This window comes from Salarias fasciatus, chromosome 12 (assembly GCF_902148845.1).
Source record: "Salarias fasciatus chromosome 12, fSalaFa1.1, whole genome shotgun sequence".
In the NCBI taxonomy this organism is placed as follows: domain Eukaryota; kingdom Metazoa; phylum Chordata; class Actinopteri; order Blenniiformes; family Blenniidae; genus Salarias; species Salarias fasciatus.
This window is the reverse complement of record NC_043756.1, coordinates 9,023,341-9,042,549: the sequence shown is the minus strand read 5'-3', so window position 1 is coordinate 9,042,549 and position 19,209 is coordinate 9,023,341. Positions and strand designations below refer to the sequence as shown.

The 19,209-nt window shown below is 45.5% G+C and overlaps 1 protein-coding gene across 1 annotated transcript in view; it reads right to left on the bottom strand.

Annotated features, from left to right (window-relative positions):
• Positions 1-1,070: 1,070 nt before the first annotated feature.
• The window catches only part of bmp1a (bone morphogenetic protein 1a), a 33,368-nt gene continuing 15,229 nt past the window's right edge, over positions 1,071-19,209 (bottom strand). Inside the window, exons 7-20 of the mRNA XM_030103938.1 lie at positions 15,063-15,187; positions 13,197-13,312; positions 12,919-13,021; positions 10,203-10,319; positions 9,669-9,814; positions 9,382-9,577; positions 8,990-9,115; positions 7,204-7,364; positions 6,830-7,010; positions 6,611-6,736; positions 6,376-6,503; positions 5,715-5,928; positions 4,799-5,049; positions 1,071-3,042 (exon numbers count right to left, since the gene is read on the bottom strand). Of these exons, the coding sequence (XP_029959798.1) occupies positions 2,908-3,042; positions 4,799-5,049; positions 5,715-5,928; positions 6,376-6,503; positions 6,611-6,736; positions 6,830-7,010; positions 7,204-7,364; positions 8,990-9,115; positions 9,382-9,577; positions 9,669-9,814; positions 10,203-10,319; positions 12,919-13,021; positions 13,197-13,312; positions 15,063-15,187 (2,125 nt within the window). The 3' untranslated portion in view covers positions 1,071-2,907. The remainder of the gene's footprint in view (positions 3,043-4,798; positions 5,050-5,714; positions 5,929-6,375; positions 6,504-6,610; positions 6,737-6,829; positions 7,011-7,203; positions 7,365-8,989; positions 9,116-9,381; positions 9,578-9,668; positions 9,815-10,202; positions 10,320-12,918; positions 13,022-13,196; positions 13,313-15,062; positions 15,188-19,209) is intronic.

Below are 19,209 nucleotides of genomic sequence, written 5' to 3'. Positions count from 1 at the left end.
AGTATTAGCACAAATCCTTTCTGACTTTACACGGTTATATCTCAGATGATTTAAAGCTTGGACGTCTCTATTTTTTTTTTGCGACCGGCGTCGTTTGAACGAGGCCTCTTGTCTGCTCCTCAGGTGTCCCCTCCACGCACGCTCCAACACACTCGCGGGCGCTCTCCGTAACCTACTCTAATGTCCTCTCCTCTGCTCTCTCACGGTTCGGAGCGGCACTCGAACAGCCGTAGAGGGCGGCTCCGGTCTGCCCCGCGGTGACGGCGAGGGCCATTTGTCAAACCACATAACATAATAATGGCCGGGGTGGGAGACTGACTCAGTGCCGGCAAGAGCAGTGAATTTCTGTTTTCTGTGTGTGTGTGTGTGTGTGTGTGTTTCACTTGTGAATGTCAAATAAAGCAGGTGCAGAAAAGCCTTGGGTCTGTGTGTGCGAGTGCGTTGCTGTTTTCTCCTGCATTGTTATGTAACGGAGCGGCAGAGCGGGATGAGGACCTGTCACTGTTTGCCTACAGTCACATAATTACCGAGAGATCTCCGTTGGTAGTTATTCATATTAAATGGCTCAGATTTCTGTGGTGAGTTGCGGCGCATCAATGTTTTACCTCAATTATTTAACAAAGGGGAGCACTGTTCTATGTAACGTGGCATTTCAGCTCGACGTGGTGGAAACAGACGGGGAGAGATGCGAACAGATGACGGTCTTCTGTTTACTTTCTCTGAAACGCCAAATGTACCGTTATGCAGACAAAAAGAAAACAATGTTTCTTCTAAATCTGCACAGCTGCTGGGAAAGTGCTGGAATCTCAGCATGTTTTTTTTTTTTTTTTTTTAAATACAAAAACGCTTCTCATATGTTTTCACATGGAGGCAATCAGCTCGTGCACACCAGTGTGTATGTTGCGTTTGACAAGAAAAGTGCATTAATGTAAAAATGGCTAAACTACTTGCATATTTCAGAAATATTGATCATTTATTCATGAAAGAGAATCTATTTTGGACCGTTCCAAGCGAACCGAGTCTGCAGTTCGGTTACAGCAGGGTGTATTTTTCTGGTCTTTTTGTGAGAATAAGAACAGGGAAGGCCACAGCTTCAGCCACTTCTGGCAGGGTTTTTTTTTTTTTTTTTTGTGCAACACTGCTCCTCTTCTTTTTGTTTTTGTGAAAATGGACAGCAGAATAGTAATGGAATAGTTATTGAGGAGAGAGTGAGGCTGCATGTAGAGGAATGTTTAGCAAAGTGGGAAAGGAAATGCTTTTTTGGATTGTAGTTTTTTTGTATGAATGTTAAATCAGATAATATAAATAGGAGATGTTTTTCTGCCTTCCTCAGAAAACCTTTACTTAAAAACAAAGGGTTTCCATTTGAAATTCTCAGTTTTGGTCAATCCTTCTCACATGCTAATGGCACAAATGAGGGATACAGATCCAAATTAGTCCCGCGAATAAAAGTCAAGCATCATTAAAAATCTGTCAAACTGCAGCAAGTCCACACAACATGTTGCTGAATGACAAATAAATGGAGAGAGGGAATCAGTGAGCAACAAAGTATATTCAACATCGACCAGTGGCTATACATTTAGAAGGCAATTATAGGGCTAATTTCAACAGTACCTTTCCACCGTTACATTATTTATGTAATCACTATAACAATAAATACCCAGGCTCATTTGGTTCTTGAGAAATACTTCATTGTACCAAGAAAAGGCATTTTCTCTGGAGAGTTATTATTTTACATCAGAACTGTAAATCAACACTGAAACATAAGTCATACCTTTATTACCCCATGTCAGAGGGCACACACAATGTTCAAGTATGCCTGAGGAACTAAATGGAGCAATTAAAAAAAAAAACAAAATGGAAAAAAAAAACAAACAAAAAAAAAACAGAACAGATGAGTAAGAGAGATAAAATGCATTTAAAAAGAAGTGAACTGGCATTGCATTTCACAAAGATTCAAAAAGCTCATGATTTTGGAACAATTCACTGTTAAAGTGCTAACGGCTTCGAGCTGAAAAAAAGCACATGTTCCCTTTCAAAGATCAAACACATCACTTTATACATGGAGGTACAGGAATAGCCAGTCGTCGGGCGAGCAATTACCAACCAGAAGACATGGACCACATTTCATTTATTAGTCCTTTAATAAGATATCTGCTTCCTTAATTTCCTTGTTAATGGTAACAGTGAGGATTTTTTCCACTGGTTGCCAGGACAATGCCGATTACAAATGCTGGTGTTGCCACTGTACAGTTTTCCTTCTTTCCTTGTAATTACATGCAACTGACTGACATACAGTATCAAAATCTCAAGTCATGTCCTTTCAGTCCTCTTACAGATAGGAATCCTGGAGCCAAAAGGACGAGAGCGCGAGGAGAGGAGAGCGACCGAGGAGCGCAGAAGATGTTCCCCTACTCTTCCTCCTCCTCCTCTTCCTCCTCTTCCTCTAGCCTCTCCTCTTCCTGGATGTAGTTGGCCGGCCTGACAAAAGCAGGGATCTGTCCAGCTGATGCCTGCCTTCCTACAGGTCCTGAGAATCCGCTGTTTTCCTTTGTGCCTCATTTTTACAAGGCGTGTTAAAAAAAAAAAAAAAAAACGAACCTGGAGGGGACTGGGTCAATAAATTTTCCCCTACTGTCCGCGTGAAGCGAACATTCACCCTCCCACCCCAATCCTAACCATAAAAAGGTAAAAACAAGGTGTACTGCAGAATGGCTTTACTCCTCACAGTCTGTGGGGGGAGCTAGAGCCCCTGGGAGCTGAGGTGCGGTTGGTGGTCTTGCGGCTGTTCTGTCGTGTCTGATTCATCTTGGTGGCCGAAGGTTTCCGAGCGTCAGGCTGGCGCCTCAACTGGGGGCCCCTCCGTTTGCCCCTGAGCCCCGCGCGGCCCCTTCCGGCCCCCGCTGGTCACTTGCGTGAGTGCAGTGTGTCCTGAAACTTGGTGCTGGTGTAGCGGACGTGAAATCCTTTCTTGTTGATTGTGTCGTCAGAGCGGAACTTGATCACAATGGAGTCACCGGCCGAGTAGATCTCCTCCGGAGGCTGACGGGAGACACACAAAAAACAGCACGGTCATTTCGGGTTGTGGCTTTTCTGCTTCTCTGGCTGCACTTCAGTTAGAAATAAAGACCCCTCACATGCTCGCAGGTCGAATCAGTGACCATGACCAGCAGCCTCTGAGGGCTCCGTCTGGAACAACCAGGAGCTGCAGACGGGTCACAGCGGGGGTCAAGGGGCGCATTTTCACAGCTGTGAATGGATTCAGGCTTCGACTATATAAAAGATACCGTGGTGATTACGGTGTGCCACTGAAGGGAGCTCAGTTCACCACAGGAAAACCCATCTCCTATAAAGCCATTCATGTATTCCTCCTAATCAGTGGTTTAGTAAGTGTGGGGCGAGTTCTTCCCTGGGGGGGCGCAGAAGAACTTTAGAGACAGGGAAAATAAACCAGAAGGAAAAATAACCATGAGCATGGCTTTCTTCTCAGAGCTGCTAAGAACAAATTCAATGGATCTTAAACAGCAGCTTCATCCACAGGAGGCTGCAGTGGATCCCAGCGGTCCCTGGATGAAGGATGGGATCCATCCTGCACAGGTCACCAGGCTAGATGTGTTTGATGGCATCATAACCGAGTTCAACTCCATCCCACTGGTCTGACTGGAAATGATCAGGAATTAACGTGAAACGCTTTGAATTATTTTCTAACATAATTCAATATTCGATCATAATTATTGAATTTAATGTCATTGGATGAACGACAAGCCAGTCAAAACGGGGGGACTCGTCCTCCCCTGCTCCAGAACATACGGTGAGATAAATGCTTTCCGGTAGCAAGTCCGCACAGAAGTCGTTCAACGCTTGACCGTGTGAATATTAATTAAAAGTGATTAGTGAGTCACGGCGCTCAGCAGGCTCCTCTGCTGCCGCCGCGGAGACAAGCGCTGCAAATGCAAAGCAGCTGAAAGCTTGTGCAACCAAGTGCAAAAACACTCCACTTCTGATTGAAGCTATAATGTATCTACAATGGGCCATGAGTCTCGGTTTATTGGGGAAAGGATTTAAAACACCAGAAGGAGGGAGTCGTAGGCCCAGAAACACTACGGACTATTTAACAGAGAGAAGCCCTTGGGCGAAAGGTAAGCCTCCAACACTGTAATGAGTTTTCGCTCTTCTTTGGACTGAATTGTGTCAGTTTATTTCAACCTGTTTTATAAAAGGAAACTTGATTGAGAAGCCGCTCCCCAGTGTACCGGGAGTGTTATGTCCCCTCCGGCGATTGATTCATAGGAACAGTCGTGAGTAAGAGGCCGGAGCTTATTACTTGGAAGTGTGTAAATGAAATCAAGCTGTTCTCTGACCTGAGGAAACTTGCGTTTCCATTCCCTGCTGGCCTCATTGTTCCAGACACCAGCTGCAGCCTCGGCACTGGCGGATTTCTTCTCAGTTACAACCCGGAGCCAAGGACTCTGATAGCCTATCGACACCCAGAGAGTGACCGCTTGTGTTGGCCCACAACCAACTCCTCAGCAACAGTCTTGCGCTGAGAGGAATGTATCAGCTCCGACCGCCAGCGGGCTGGAGCATTTAAACTGGCATCTGACGCCCCTGGGTGTTTCTCAGAGTCGCCCGCTGACAGGCTGCCCGGGTTGGTTAGTCAACAGCAGCACTAATTCCTGAACAATTACGCAAACACTCCTGCTGCCGCTGCGGCGGTGTAAAAACAGATCGAAGCGCCGAGACTTGCCGTTAGTCCGAGAAAGTTTGCCCGCAGGACGGTGGAGACGGCTGCGCTTACCCCCGAACCGCAGTAGCGTCCCAGCCGCGGAGACTTGGTGTCAGCGCCGTCGAAGAGCTCCATGTAGTCGTAGCCGCAGTCCGCCTCCTCCTCGATCTCAAAGGTCTGGAAGATGAGCTCCACGCCGTAGCCTTTCTCGGCCGAAATCACCCACTGGCAGTCGGACGCCCCGGGGTAGTTATTGTCGCCGAACTGGGCGTGGGAGAAGAGGTCCTTGGTTTTGACTTCAGCCTTGAGACGACCTCCGCACTCTGGACGGGAAAAGTTGATGAAACAAGACAAGCAGCTTTACTTGTTGGGCAACAGCTATTTGGCTACAGCAGAGTCTGGTCAGTCTCGTATGTCGTGGCAGATAATGACGAATAATACAGAGCTGAAATGAATGTAATTGGAAAAAAAAGAGGATAAGTTAAGAACACCTTAGAAAAAGGATTTCACCTCAGAATGTTATGGGTTGGAGCACATGAGGTTAATTTATGACCTTGAAATTGTCTCCGTGTTTTCTCTGTGATACAGCTGCACCCTGCTTTCACCCACAGCGAGCTGGAATCGGTTTTAGTACCTTCTGATCCTGAACTGAATAAATAAAGCTGTGCCCTGGACTGAAAGAGGATAATTTGTGATAAGAGAAGAAGCCAAGATAAGATAAATCAAGTTGAGCTAAGCTGCAAAACGCTAAGAAAAAACAGGGAAGATAGGATAAGCTTGGATGAAATGTGTTAAGAAAGGACTTAGATATGTATCAGTTCAGAGGAAAAATAACTGAATTTTAATTTCTTTTTACAATATACACTCAACTGAGACCTGGAAATGAGCTGCATTAGTTTGCAATGCTGAAAATGTAATTGGGAATTTTTCAGGAATTGCTCTGATCTGCTCGTTTCTGCTACAGGAGGAAGAGAGTGTGTCTTCTTACCTGCAGTATGAGATGCCTCAAAGCCTTTCTTCTGCACCGAGTTGTCAGAGAAGAAGCGGATGAAAAGCTTGTTGCCGCTGGATGTGATGGGCGGAGGTTTCTTGGTGCCGCAGAAGCGACCCAGGGTCGGCGATTTTCCATCTCGGCCGTCGTAAATCTCAATGTGGTCGTAAGCACACTCCAGGTGGGCCTCCATGTCGATCTCATTAAAGGCCTTTCACAAAACAAGATGATGATAAATGGAATTGATGAGATTAAGCTGGTTCAGGGTGCTTTTCCAAAAATAACTATTCACTTTTCTGCACAGGAAAAAAAAAAAAAAAAAAAAAAAAAAAACTGATTCACACAGACACCAAGTTCGACAGCAAAACATATGATCATTTGAAGACTGTAGCTCTTGCATTATTTGACGTCTAGATGTTTGTTAAGCAAATCTCTTTTTAACAACACCAGTGGGCACCAGACAGAAATGCTGATATTAACAGAAGGGGGAGCCACACATCATCATTAGGAGGACTTTAACTGCTTCTGACACGAGCACAATAAACACAGATGTGCTTATTGGATTTAGAAACTCAATTACAGAGATAGGCCTCGCATGAATAAATGCACAAATGAAGAGTGTAGCTGTGGCGAAAGCAGGAGGGAGAGGCGCACGTACGATTTTGATACGATGGCCTGGAGTGGTGGTGAGCGCCCAGGTGCACGCCTTCTTGCTGGGGTACTTATCTGGCCAGTTGGGGCTGGTAATGACACCACTCACACTGTTCACTGTGTGATCGCAACCCGCTACAAACAAAGAGAGAAATCAGTGAGTCGACCAAGCTCTCTGAAACATGCTAATACAGATTTCATGCAATGCTGAAACTGAATACAGTGACTTTAAGGTGAATCACCTTCTTTACAGTCGTGTTTGTTCTCGTGCAGCACAAAGCCACTCCTGCACTGGCAGCTGTAGCTCCCGAAGGTGTTGACACACTCGTGCTGACAGCCGCCGTTCTCCTTCGAGCACTCGTCTTTGTCTGAGGAAGGACACGGTGATGGTGACCACTCGCTCTGGAGGCTGACAGGCAGGAGCTAAAAGTGGCCCAGAGAGGAGATTTGAGACGCTGTACCTGAGAAGAACTGCGCTTTGAAGCCCTTTTTGGACACGGTGTTGTCGGATTTGAACTCGATGCGCATGTTGTTGTACTGAGAAGTGATGGCTTCTGGTTTCTCCGCCCCGCAGAACTTCCCGTGCAGCCTCGAGTCGGCCGAAAGTCCGCTGCGAACCTCCACGTAGTCGTACTTACACACCTGAGCAAAGAAACGCAGCATGCGGAAACGGTATGACTCCGCTATTGATTTCAGTGATGAAACACAAGAACAGCAGAGACATTGTGTTTGCTGTCAGAGTGGAGACTTGCAGTGCAATGACGGTAAGAGCACAGAACAAACAAACTCCACATCGATTATTAGAAAAACTAAAAAAAAAAAAACCAGCGCTCACGTCATTGCCCTCGGTCTCAAAGACATCGAAAAGCAGGGTGATGCGGTACTGCGTGGGAGCGACCAGCTGCCAGATGCAGTTCTTGTTTGGGGGATACTCTCTGGGCCAGCCTGGACTGGTGATGGAGCCATTCAGCTTGGTGATGAAGCCTCCACAGGCAGCTGAAACAGACAGAAGGACACTCCGTTATGGTAACACAGCTGTGGACGAATGGACAAATGAATAAACTATATTACCACATGTTAAAACGGGACTCCGTCCAAATGCTATTGCTCTCTGAAACACCCTTTAAAAAGCCCGATTACTGTTTGACCTTCCAGGCTTTATACGGGTTATACAATCCGCTACATGTCACCGCTTCTGACACCGCGTATTAAGCCACCTGGATGTTCTTGACTCAAATAAACAGGCGCTGTTGACGTTGAACCACTGCAGCAAGTGATGTATCACATTTTTTAACAGCTAACAACAGTAAGCACTACTTTCTCACCCATTTCCACTGTTCTCCATCATTAAAAGCTGAACTTTTTTTTTTTACTGACAGTACAAGCTTTCATGAATGTGAAAATGGCTGCAACACAGATGCAAGAGCAATGGAAAAATGTAGATTATTCTATTGTATTCATGCATTATGCAGTATTATCGTGCAATATTGATTCACTCCTCACGCCAAGACTGTCTCTGGTTTGAGACCACTTGGACCTTTCTGTGCATGTTCTCCCTGAGCGTGGCTTTTCTCTTCCCACAGTCCAAACAGCATGTTACTGCAGTTAAATGGTTACTCTAAATCAGGGGTGGGGAACCCTGGTCCTGGAGGGCCGCAAACCTGCATGTTTTCCATGTCTCCCTGCTTCAACACAGCTGATTGCAATGAGGCTCGTTATCTGGCTTTCTGCTGGACTTGGCCATGAATCTTGATTCGATTCAGGTGTGTTGAAGCAGGGAGACATGGAAAACATGCAGGTTTGCGGCCCTCCAGGACCAGGGTTCCCCACCCCTGCTCTAAATCGTCAGTGTGTGAATGTGCGCGCGTGCGACTGCCTGTCTCTCGGTGTGTGCGCTGCGACAGACTGGCGGTGTGTCCGCAGTGTATTCATCGCTCAGTCTGCGGGGATCAGCTGCAGCTCCCAGTGGCCTTAATTGGATAAAACGGTATAAATGATGGATGGATGGATGATTATATTTAGATCGTAATAGGTGTGGCTGACGCACCGTTTGGAGAGCAAGTCATCTTGCAATCAAGGTTGGCAGTTTGAGCCCCCATTTTGCTCTCTCCATGTATTAAAGTATCCTTGAGTATTTTTATTCCTAACTGTGTCTGAGTGTCTTGGATGGCAGCAGTCATCATTGGTGTTTGAGTGTACAAATGAGTAAAATTGATCATGTAAAGCACTTTCAGACAACTGGAGCAGTGAAACAGCCATTAAAAAAAAAAAAAGTCAATTCACAAACAAGCACAATACTGGAAGACACAGCAAAGACGGACTGATAACTGACTTCCTCTAGGGGCAGACTGAGATTACGTTTTCATTTTGAGCAGTTTGTATACAAGCAGCTGGCTCTTCAACAGCAACATATAATTTGGGAGATAAATAAAGCTTGCATTGTTGTGACTCAAACAGTCTAAAACACAGTGCCGGGCCATGGCGAGCGTCCCTGCTGGCATGTTGTCCCAGCTTTACTGAATAACTGTACTTATTGTATTTGGGTGGCTAACGGTGCAAAGTGCCTTAGCATGTAAATTGCATGGTGTAAGAGTGCCGGTGCCGTCCCTCCGTGTACTTACCCTCACAGCTGCGCTTGTCTGCAGCCAGCTCATAGCCTGGGTCACATTCACACTTGTAGCTGCCTAGTGTGTTGACACAGCGTTGCTCACAGCGACCGTTGTCCGGCTTGGAGCACTCATCCATCTCTGAAAACACAAAGATATGTTGGGACCCTTTTCACTGGCCCCCCTGGCTCAGTGGCGTACAAAAGAAACCCTCTAAAACAACGGGCAGCGCTGGGCAGCGAGGGTCACACTGAACCCAAAGGTGCCACCGGAACAAACACGCCTGAAATAAACCTATAAGGCAGAACTAAAGGAAGGCTAATGTTCAACAGGGAGATTGCTCGAAGGCGTCGGATATACAGATGTCGACATTCGCTCCAGAACTTCAGAGCCCCTCGACCTCTCACCTTTGAAGAAGTTAGCAGCAAAGCCCGCCTTGTTGACGGACCCATCTGAGACGAATTTCATCCACAGATGGTTGGAGGTGGTTTTGATGTCGTCCGGCTTGTCGTAGCCGCAGAAGCGGCCCAAGAGGCGGCTGTTCTCTGAATTCCCATCACGCACCTCAAGGTAGTCATAAGCACAGCTGTCGTGCCTTTCAATCTGAGGGAAAAGGGAGAGAGAGATTAGACGGTAGCTACAAAGATAAATGCAACAAGAATCAGCAAATGAGAGAAAAAAATAAGTGTTTTACCTCGAAAGACTGGAAGGTGAGGCCAACGTGGAAGCCCTGAGTAACAGAGATCTTCCACACACACACTTTGTTGGGCCGATAGTCATCGGGATAGTTCGGGGACTGGATCTGGCCATTGTCCTTCTTCACCTCCCCGCCACAGATGGCTGCAAATGACAGTGAAAACAGTAAAAACACTGCCGAGCTCCCACGATAGCAATATCATCTGTACATATCCTCTGAAGGAAAAAAATGCACGCTCTCTGTTGATTCATGGATTTGTGCAATGTGGATTAGCCGAAAAGCCTGCACACACACACAAATATACACACATCCCTTTGCACGGTCTGGAAACAATGGAGCCGAGTGTGAAGGCCGGCCAAAATCTGATTAATGCAGCGTAAAGTGCCTGACACATCAGCAGTACCGGGGCCAAAAACTGGATGTTGCTACAGCTTCTAGGCACATTGTTGAATGTGTGATTGGCCATGCGTTCAGTCAGCTGAGCAACACGCTGGAGCGGGGTGCAGGGAGGACACAGGAAGGGGCACTTACCCTCATACACGGCGGAGAAGCCTTTTCCCACCCAGTTGCTGCTGCTGCGGAACTCAATCCACAGGCGGCTGTCGGTGGAGATGATGGGTTCAGGCAGTTTATCGCCACAAAACCGACCTGAGTCACAGGTGAGGACACACAAAAGGGTTTGATCAAGACACATTTTGACAGGGCTGTAATTTTCTCCAGACAGCCATTCATTTCTAAACCAAATAAATCACCAGAGAGAAATGAGACGAGATCCATAAACATAGACAAACAAGGCTGAACTAATCAACAATTGGTGCTTTAATGTCACCATTCAAACGGGCAAACCAGATCCATCGCCTCTAATTAGATTTCATTCAAATTTAAAGCATGTGTATGTAACGTTCGCAGACTCTCCATTTTTCTTTCATTTTGAAGGTTTAGTTTGTCATAAATTAAAGGGGAAGATCACCACGGCGCTCTGGTGCTGCTACACTTAAAGATCCAGGGAAAGATCCTGCATGCAAACTAACATCAACGCCATGTGCTCAAGCTGCAAACAATGAAAAATACACCATATGGTGAATAGATTGGCCCGCAGCTTTACTTCAGAAGTAGGCCTGGATGATGTGGCCCAGAATTCATATGTTGATACTTTTTCTCAAAATGACAAATCCGATTTATTTTTCTTCTCAATTCTGGGTCAAAGTCACTCACAAACTGCAACACAGGCACTTTTGTTAACCACCAGCTGCACGAAATAAACATGTGAATTCTCCATAAATATTGTGTATAAAAGTGGCATGTGTTTAAAAAAAAAAAAAAAAAAAATGCACGTTTGTCGGGTTTAAACCAGCTGCGTTAAACTCATTTTAGTTCAGGGAGAAACTAGAGGGGGTCAGGCCAGCGAAATGACGGCACAATAACCCCATGAACATCCAAAAATCCAAACATTTTAGTGTAAATAAATAGAATACATAAATCTTCAAAACAAGTACAATTTCCACATCGTGCCAATATTAAACTTTCTATCCTGGTGCGACAAACAGTGAAAAGTCTCCCTCAGTCCTGCTTTAACTAAAAATGCAACAGTAGCTGCGCTAGAAATGCACAGAACCTAAAGATCGTAATAAAAAGCTGGTAATGGAAACACCCATATTTCAAAAAAACTCCCAAATGTCACTCATGAGGAGGTTTTTCAGGCGTGTCGATAAAGAAATATATTGCAAAAATGTAAAGGAAACACTTTTTTCTGCATCAATGGGCGTGACGTACGACGATACGTGACCAGTGTTGCCAGGTTGGGTGGGTTTCTGCCCAATCGGGCTTCTTTTAAACATGCTGCTCTGGAAAAAAATAATCAATTTAATTACAGTAAGCTAGAATTAGATGTTTGGTTTCTCGTGTTTCACGTTAGCATTGGATAAACCAGTGGTTGAGAAGGCAGTCTGTGTTGGCTGTTATTGATTCACCTACCATGGGGAGCCTGTTTCTGCTGTCTTTTATTTTCACTTATTTGGTGCAGTTCTGTGCTTATGGCATCTTTTTTATTATGCAAATGAGAGTTGAGTGTTGAGTTGGGTGGGTTCTACTTTGCATTTGGACTGGAAAGAGTAAGTCTGATCTGGCAAAGATGGCTCGGTGCGTTTGGAGACGGAAATCTTTTTGCACATCAGTAAAGGCAAACCACCATCCTTGGTTGCAAACAACAGCAAAATGCGGAGTTTTACAAGGAAAACGTAAGAAGTTTTTTTTATCTCTGTTGCCTTTTATGCAGAGTCTCGCGGAAGAGATTCTACGAGATGTTTAGCTTATTGCATCGCTGCATTCGCTTATTGCAGCTACTGACTCGACTGTATGCTCAGTAATCTCAGAGGCCAGACTGGAGCTTCTGGAATCCCGGGTTTGGCCCATGGACCACATGTTTTACAGAAAACGTGAAGGAAATGCTCCTGCCCATCAGAGGTGCACAAACTCCCGGGGGTGTGAATTTCTTTAAATTATTTTTTTTTTTTTTGTGTGTTTGTTCTCTCAACACCGGACGGCTGAAATCACCAGTTCCTCTCTAAAGCTTTTAACTCACCTATAAGTGAGTTGCGTGATTGGCCAAAATGTGCGCTAAATTAAGGATCCATGGCGCAATTAGTAGATTGTTCAAAGGCTTTTGTGCCATTAAGCTTAAAACCTGTTATCACTCAGATTTTTTTTTCATTAGTTAGTCCATTACTTGAGGCGTTGAGCTTCGTCAGGGTGCGATTATGCAACAGTGATTAAATTTACTTGAAATGCAGACTGGGAAAAAAAACAAATCAAATTATCAATTAAAATTGAATCAAACTGAAAAGCAGGGCTGTCAAATCCCAAACAATGAGATGAAACTCTCTACAAACTTTAAGATCTCACACAGTCTGGATTTTGCATAACCCTAACTAACACATTTTGGTTGAACCTTGATTTGATTCATCAAATAAGAAATGAGAGGTAGACTTAAATACCAAATATTCTATGTATGACTAGCTGCAGATTAGTAAAATGCCATTTTTCTCAAATGAAAATTGTATTAGATCAAGTCTTTATTTAGCTGGGAAACCCTAAAGAATACCACCAAATCGGAATAATCTTCTGTCCTACTTACTTATTAATGATCATAAAGTAAATATCCTTGAGTTCTGATGTATTGATTAAACAAGTATAACATATTTAAAACTCATAGATTGATGTAACTGACTATTGTTCAGGTGAAACTGACCTTTGAGCGGTGCCTTCCTCCAGTACCCATCTCGGATCTCCACATGATCGTACCAACACAGGTGGCTCCTGTACAGGTCCATGGAGGTGAAGTTCAAAATGATCTAAAACCAAAAGAGAGGATGATTTTTCACACACTCTGGAAAAGGTCGCACACTGCTAAAGCTCAGATAAATATGAAATGAGAATGAAAACAGACAGTACAGCCACATGAAAAGCAGTGGTCCTTGTTTTTCAGGCATCTCAAGAGTTGGTTTGGCACTTTCCATCTGCTCATACCTTTTCCCCCGGTGTGACTGATATCCTCCAGATGCAGTGCATGTACGCCGAGTACCCATTGGGGAAGCCAGGGGAGGAGAAGTTCCCGTTGCTGTCCTGCAGACTGTCCCCACATCCTGCGCACAGAAACAAAAACACGCAGACCTGCACGTAAGGCCCGGAGCGAGGGGTGAGACACACTGCCAATTAGTTTCTGCCTGAAAACGCCTAATCCACTCATTTAAGCAGTACAGACAAACAAGCCCTAAAGTAAATCCCCTGAAGCCCTGATGCAGAGACACATGCTGGATGCTGGAATTATAAAGCTGAATGTGAAGTAAAGGGCAGCTCTTTTATGTTCAAAGGCACATCTGCTGATAATATTCACCCACAACCCTGCATCTCGCCCGCTCCCTCCCCCACCTCGTCCAGATGATGATCACACAAAGGACTGGAGAGAGTGTGAGACACTTTCTCTAAGCATCCTCTGAAAATAAACCTGGCCCTCTATAAATAACCCAGCCCTCTCGAGGATGTGATGCATTATGTACGTGTAGCCAGCGGGGAAAAAAAAAACAAAAAAACCAAAACAAAACCCAACAGCCCTCAGTTTAACTGGCAAATCTAAGAGTGCATGAGTACGAGGTCTGATTTCAAACACAATGTGCAGGCTTGTGGAATGAGCGAGAGAGGCTCCTGCCAAGTGAGGGAAAGATGCGTTTAATTAAGCTGGAGAGGAAATGCTAGAGAGTAGATTGGTATCTCCACTTGCCCATCTTGAACACTGTGTATGCATTGCATTCACAATTACCTCCGTGTTATTTTTACCAGGGGCTGCATTTAGTAGGAGTTAGGAAAACATCTAAGCTGCCTGTTTGCGTTCGCCGCCTCCCTCGAGGCTTGTGTGTAAGCAGAAGAATGATGGGCCCACAGCTCTGATGGGTGTGTATTAATGCTGAGGTGGCTGAGGTGTGCCAATCCGCATTAGCAATCACTTAGGCACACACAAGGCACGAGATGACAAACACTCCCAGGAATGCTGCATGAATGGAAGGACCTGTGGCTCTTCAGGGATTTTTTCCCTTTTCCTTTTTTTTTTTTTTTTGGAACACGTGTAGAGACTGAGTAACTCATCCCCCACACTGTGCGCCACATCATCCAACCTTGCTCACGAGAGAAGAAACCGTTGTGATTAAAGAGACAGCACACTTGCACTGGCACACACGGATCCGACTGCAGCTGAAACTTCCACTTGGTCTCTGAAACCGCACCGGCCAGCCCGTCTCCGGTGACCCACTGCTATGTTTATTCATTGAGCTTTCATGTGAAGCTGACGGCTCGGTTCTCCCCGTCTGACCTGCAATTAGGCGTTTGAAATCAAATGCATTTCGCAGAAGGCTGTTCATCTACTAATGCCGTAAACTTGGTTTACTTCCACGGCATTAAGTTTCTTCTGCATTGAAGCATAAACAGACTGTGTGGTTAGAAAAGGTGCCAGGCTGACGTAACCCTCCTTCGACGAGATCTGCCCGGTTCACATTATACCCGCCGCGACGCGCGAACACGAGCGATAACTCTGAACTATCATTTTACTCTTTGTCTTCACAAGACCAGCTGTTAGCTAGCATTGATCTGGGAAAGAAATGATGACAAACTTCCTGTCCCTGGGTAGTGTTTACACTCCTCCCAGGCGGGGAGCCTTGGCTGCTGAAGCCAGTGAACCACACCACATCAAGAGTAGATGCATACAGTGGAAGCTGCATCTGGTGAGGGCAGGAGGAGTCACAGACCAACCGTCTTCTCTCCCTCTCAGCTCTCTGCTGTGCACAAATGCAAAAATAGACAGGAAAAACCCGGAGCAGACAGGATCTGTCATTTTGGTCTTACTGGAGCATTTGTAGAGTTTGCGTGCCTGAGCAATATCCCCTTTGCTAAGCCTGGTTCTCTGGCCAATGGGTGGTCGCACGCCGTTCACATCGTAGCGTGGCAGGATGGTGTCCAGAAAGATGCCCCTGTAATTCAGAGAGAGAGAGAGAGAGTCTGATGTTAATGTTGCATGAAACCCAGACAGCATGCGCATGATCCTGCTAACTATTCCAACATCCATCTTCTATAACCGCTTAATCCTGTGCAGGGCTGCAGGGCGCTGGAGTCAATCCCAGATTACTGTGGGCGAGGGCAGGATAGAGACTGGACAGGTCACCAGTCCGTCACAGGGCAAACACACACACACACGCTCACTCACATTCACACCGAGGGCCAATTTAAGTTCACCAGAGGAAACTCACGCACACGACGGGGTGAACATGCAAACTCCACACAGAAAGAGCCACCGGCAGTTGAACCTGAGCTTTCTCGCTGTGAGACGAGCGCGCTAACAACTATCCCGATATGCACACCACAAAACATGTTTGCTCAAGGATTAAGCGAATTACCATCAGTCGGTGCAATTCAATCGCTCCCAACGTTATAATTAAATGCTCCTCAGGAAATTTGACCTCGATGAAAAGGAGCAGTGCCGTGTCGACAATGGCAAACAAATTGTGGTACTTTCGGAGAAAAGTTCTGCCAGACAAGAGAGGCATGGCAAGCTCATTGACATAAGACCTCAGAATTAACATTGAGAACAAAAAAAATACATTTTCTGACCAAAAAAATGTCCGAATGGATGTGAGCTTGATTAAAGAGATCAAGATTAATGACAGGCTGGGACGTTTTTTGTGTGGAATCCTCATGTTCTTTCTGAGTCTGTGTTGTTTTTTTTTCTGGTTCCTCCATCTCAGACGGTGCCCGCTGCCTCTTAGCTCAGTCAAGCATCAACCTCAATGACCCCGACTCGGATAAGGCAGGGTCAGACCACGGACGGAGGGATGAACGGTGATAACGAGACTGCAGCGGAGGAAGACGAACAACCACACTCGTGTGGGCTCAAGAGGCCTGTCATTAAAAGATACAGACCAAGATACTTGTCCTAAAAAGGAAGAAGGAAAAAAAAACTTTCATCAAGAGATAAGCTTTCGATAACGTTGTGAAACTATTCAGGAAATGCTGCACATACTTTTCCATCTGACCCAAAATTACTTTTCTAATTTTTCACAGAGGCTCATTATGATTAATGTTTTTTTGTGTGCAACTTTTAAGCATAAACTAGTTTTCTTTTATAAACTATAAGGAAGGAAGTATCTTACTCAAAAAGCATCAGTGTTTTCAGAAAAGAGTCTTAACTTTAATGTGGATTTTTAAAAAAACTAAAAATCTGTCTTAATTGCACCAGACAGACAGTTGCAGTCACTTATCAGTGTTTTGCGTTGAGGTCGGGGTCGTGCGGTATGCTTCAGGGGTTAAAGCTGAGATCATTCTTCACACATGTCTGCCCCACAGATGGACCAAAACTAAGAGCTTAAGCCCTTTTCCGGAGTTACAGAGAGATCAAAATGAATTTCATTGAACTGTGAAGGCAGGGATGTGAACATCAGGCACATTTTTGAAAGAAGTCCAGACTGAAAAAGAATAAAACTGCTCAGGTGAATCATCTATACAGCTTTGGGAAGGGGGGAAAAAAAAAAAAAAACGAGCAGAACACTTAGTCCAGAGAGACTGTTTTTCACTGCGCTGCCTCACTTGACACTTTGCTAGTTTATCATCTTCATTTTTCTCCAAGTATTGGTGAGGAACGGCCTGGCTCCCTGGCTGTTCCCATGGTGACATGCCTATCAACGCCAGGCATGTGCAAACAGAGCAGCCTGAGCTAACAGTTTAGACTCTGCCTGTCTGTCTGTCTGTGAGCCTCCAGGAGCCCGTATGCTGGCTGCTGGTTAAAAAAAAAAAAAAAAGAAAAAAAAAAATGCCACTCCAGCACTCCAGTCGGTGTCAGAGCAGACAAAGGGCACGCTGGCAGGTCTCTATTTGAGTTGGCACAGCTCCATGCACCAGTGCTAAAAAAAATATCTCTGGAGCAAAGGAGGGCGGAGGGAGGCGGGGGGGGGGGGGCAAAGCAGAGCTGTGGGTCGGGTAACACACCCCAGAACAAAAAGCTATGGGATCAGCCGGGCTTGTCCCCAGGAGACACAGAAAAACATCAAGACGAGCCATGAAATCTTCCCAACAATACCCACAGCAAAGGCCCTGGCTTCCCACGGTGATTTACTGTAAAACACAGCGCAAACACGCCGGCCGACAATGGGTGACAAAAAGAAAAAAAAAAAAAGGACACTAGCACAGGTAAATCAGCCAATCAGCACTAAAGAGAAAGTGCTCGGAATGACTTGTGAAAAGCTAACAGGAGCCCCTCGTCTGCTAATACGGCTCTGTGAAACATTCCCCGGCAGCAGCCATCTCTCTCACATGTCTAAGCAGCGCTATTGATCAGCGCGGTTCCACGAATCCACGACAGGAAGAGAGCTGGACCGAAAAACAGGCCGGGGTAGGTCGCCCCCTGTAAACACACTTTTAGCACTGGGCCGCTCCATTGTGCTCGGCGCTGTCGGGGATCCTGCAAATTTACAGGATTAACAGGTTAAGTCCAAAGTTGACCTGAAAGCGACAACAGCAAGAAGAACATGTGCTGAGCAGACTGAAACCAACACGGGATTATAACCTTTCCCGAAAAGACCCCCTTTTTTTTTTTTTTTTTTTCTAAAACAGAAAGAAACGGCTATTTATGAGTTTGCTTTGGACTTTGTTCAGGTTGCCAAACAAATCCTGTAAACCTAAAAGCCCGAGTGAATTGAATGCAAGCCGTGAGCTGTATGACGCAGGAGCATAATATTTCATGTTATATATCACACCAGATGTTTCTTTCTGCCTTTCCATTCTTACAGGCAATCCGGAAAGCAAACCAAAATCTTCATCTGCAGCACCGACAAGCGAGCGTTTCAAAGCCTCAATCTGCGTGAGGTGTGTGTGTGTGTGTGTGTTTGACCTGCAGTTTGGATGCACGAGGCCAGACAGGAATTTCTGTATGTTGGCCTACATCCAGCCTCAGCCTCCATTTAGACAAAGATCCCCTCTCTGCTTCTGAGAATCTGTTCGCTGCAAGAGCGAAGGCAGCTGATCTGGGAAGAGGCCACTAACTCCGGGAGGAACCGGGGGCATGAGAGAGTCAGCGGTGGGGAGAACGAATACATGTGTGTGCAGAGATGACACAGAGGACCGACCAGCAGCTGGTTCTTATATCAGACGGAGGTAGTCATGATCACAGCCTCAGCTTACATGTTGGTTTTTTTTTTCCCATGTGACCAGAGATCCCAGTACACCTCCTCTGACTTACTGGCACACACTACTGTGTTTATTAGAACACTGCATAGCGGAAGTGACTGTTTCTGCAGCTCGCCTATATTTCATTCATCTATGTGGCAGACAGGAGAGTAAACCTGCAGCTGGATACAGAAAACAATAGTGAAACCATCGTTATCGCGAAGGGTGTGTAAAGAAGCTCCTTGTTTACCGAGCGCAGTGATGCTTCTGTATTTACAATAATGAATCACAGACTCAACTTTTCCCAAGAGGACTATTTTTGCACTCACTTGGTTTGGTACTTAATAATATTTGAAATTAACTCCAGTCTGAGGTGACTAGAGCAAAATTCCAGACTGGCCAGTGTTCGTCATGCGGCTTTTTGTCAAAAACCGCGACACCCCTGTGTAGTGGTGAATGACAGCGCAACATCTGGCGGAGCTTCCCGGGGCAATGCTGCGGGAAGCGGAGAATGAGGTCAGCTGGTGACTAATTTAAGTGTCATTTTAAGGGAGATGCAAACTGCTGCGCTTATACAAGCAGGAGTTTTTTTTTTTTGTTTTTTTTTTCCGACCAACTTTGGGTTGAGCTGGACTTCCACAGTCTGGCTATTTCTGCTCATTTCTTTACTGACTGACCAAAGCTGAAAAAATGAAAGTTTTTAAACATATGAAGTGGGAGGCGTGCTGGAGAAGTGGCAAAAACTTTTCCCTCGTTTGTGAGGGAAACATTAATTAGGCCAATAAAGTTTCCACTACTTTATCCCGTACCATATGTAGGGTATTAGGGGTAAATAGAA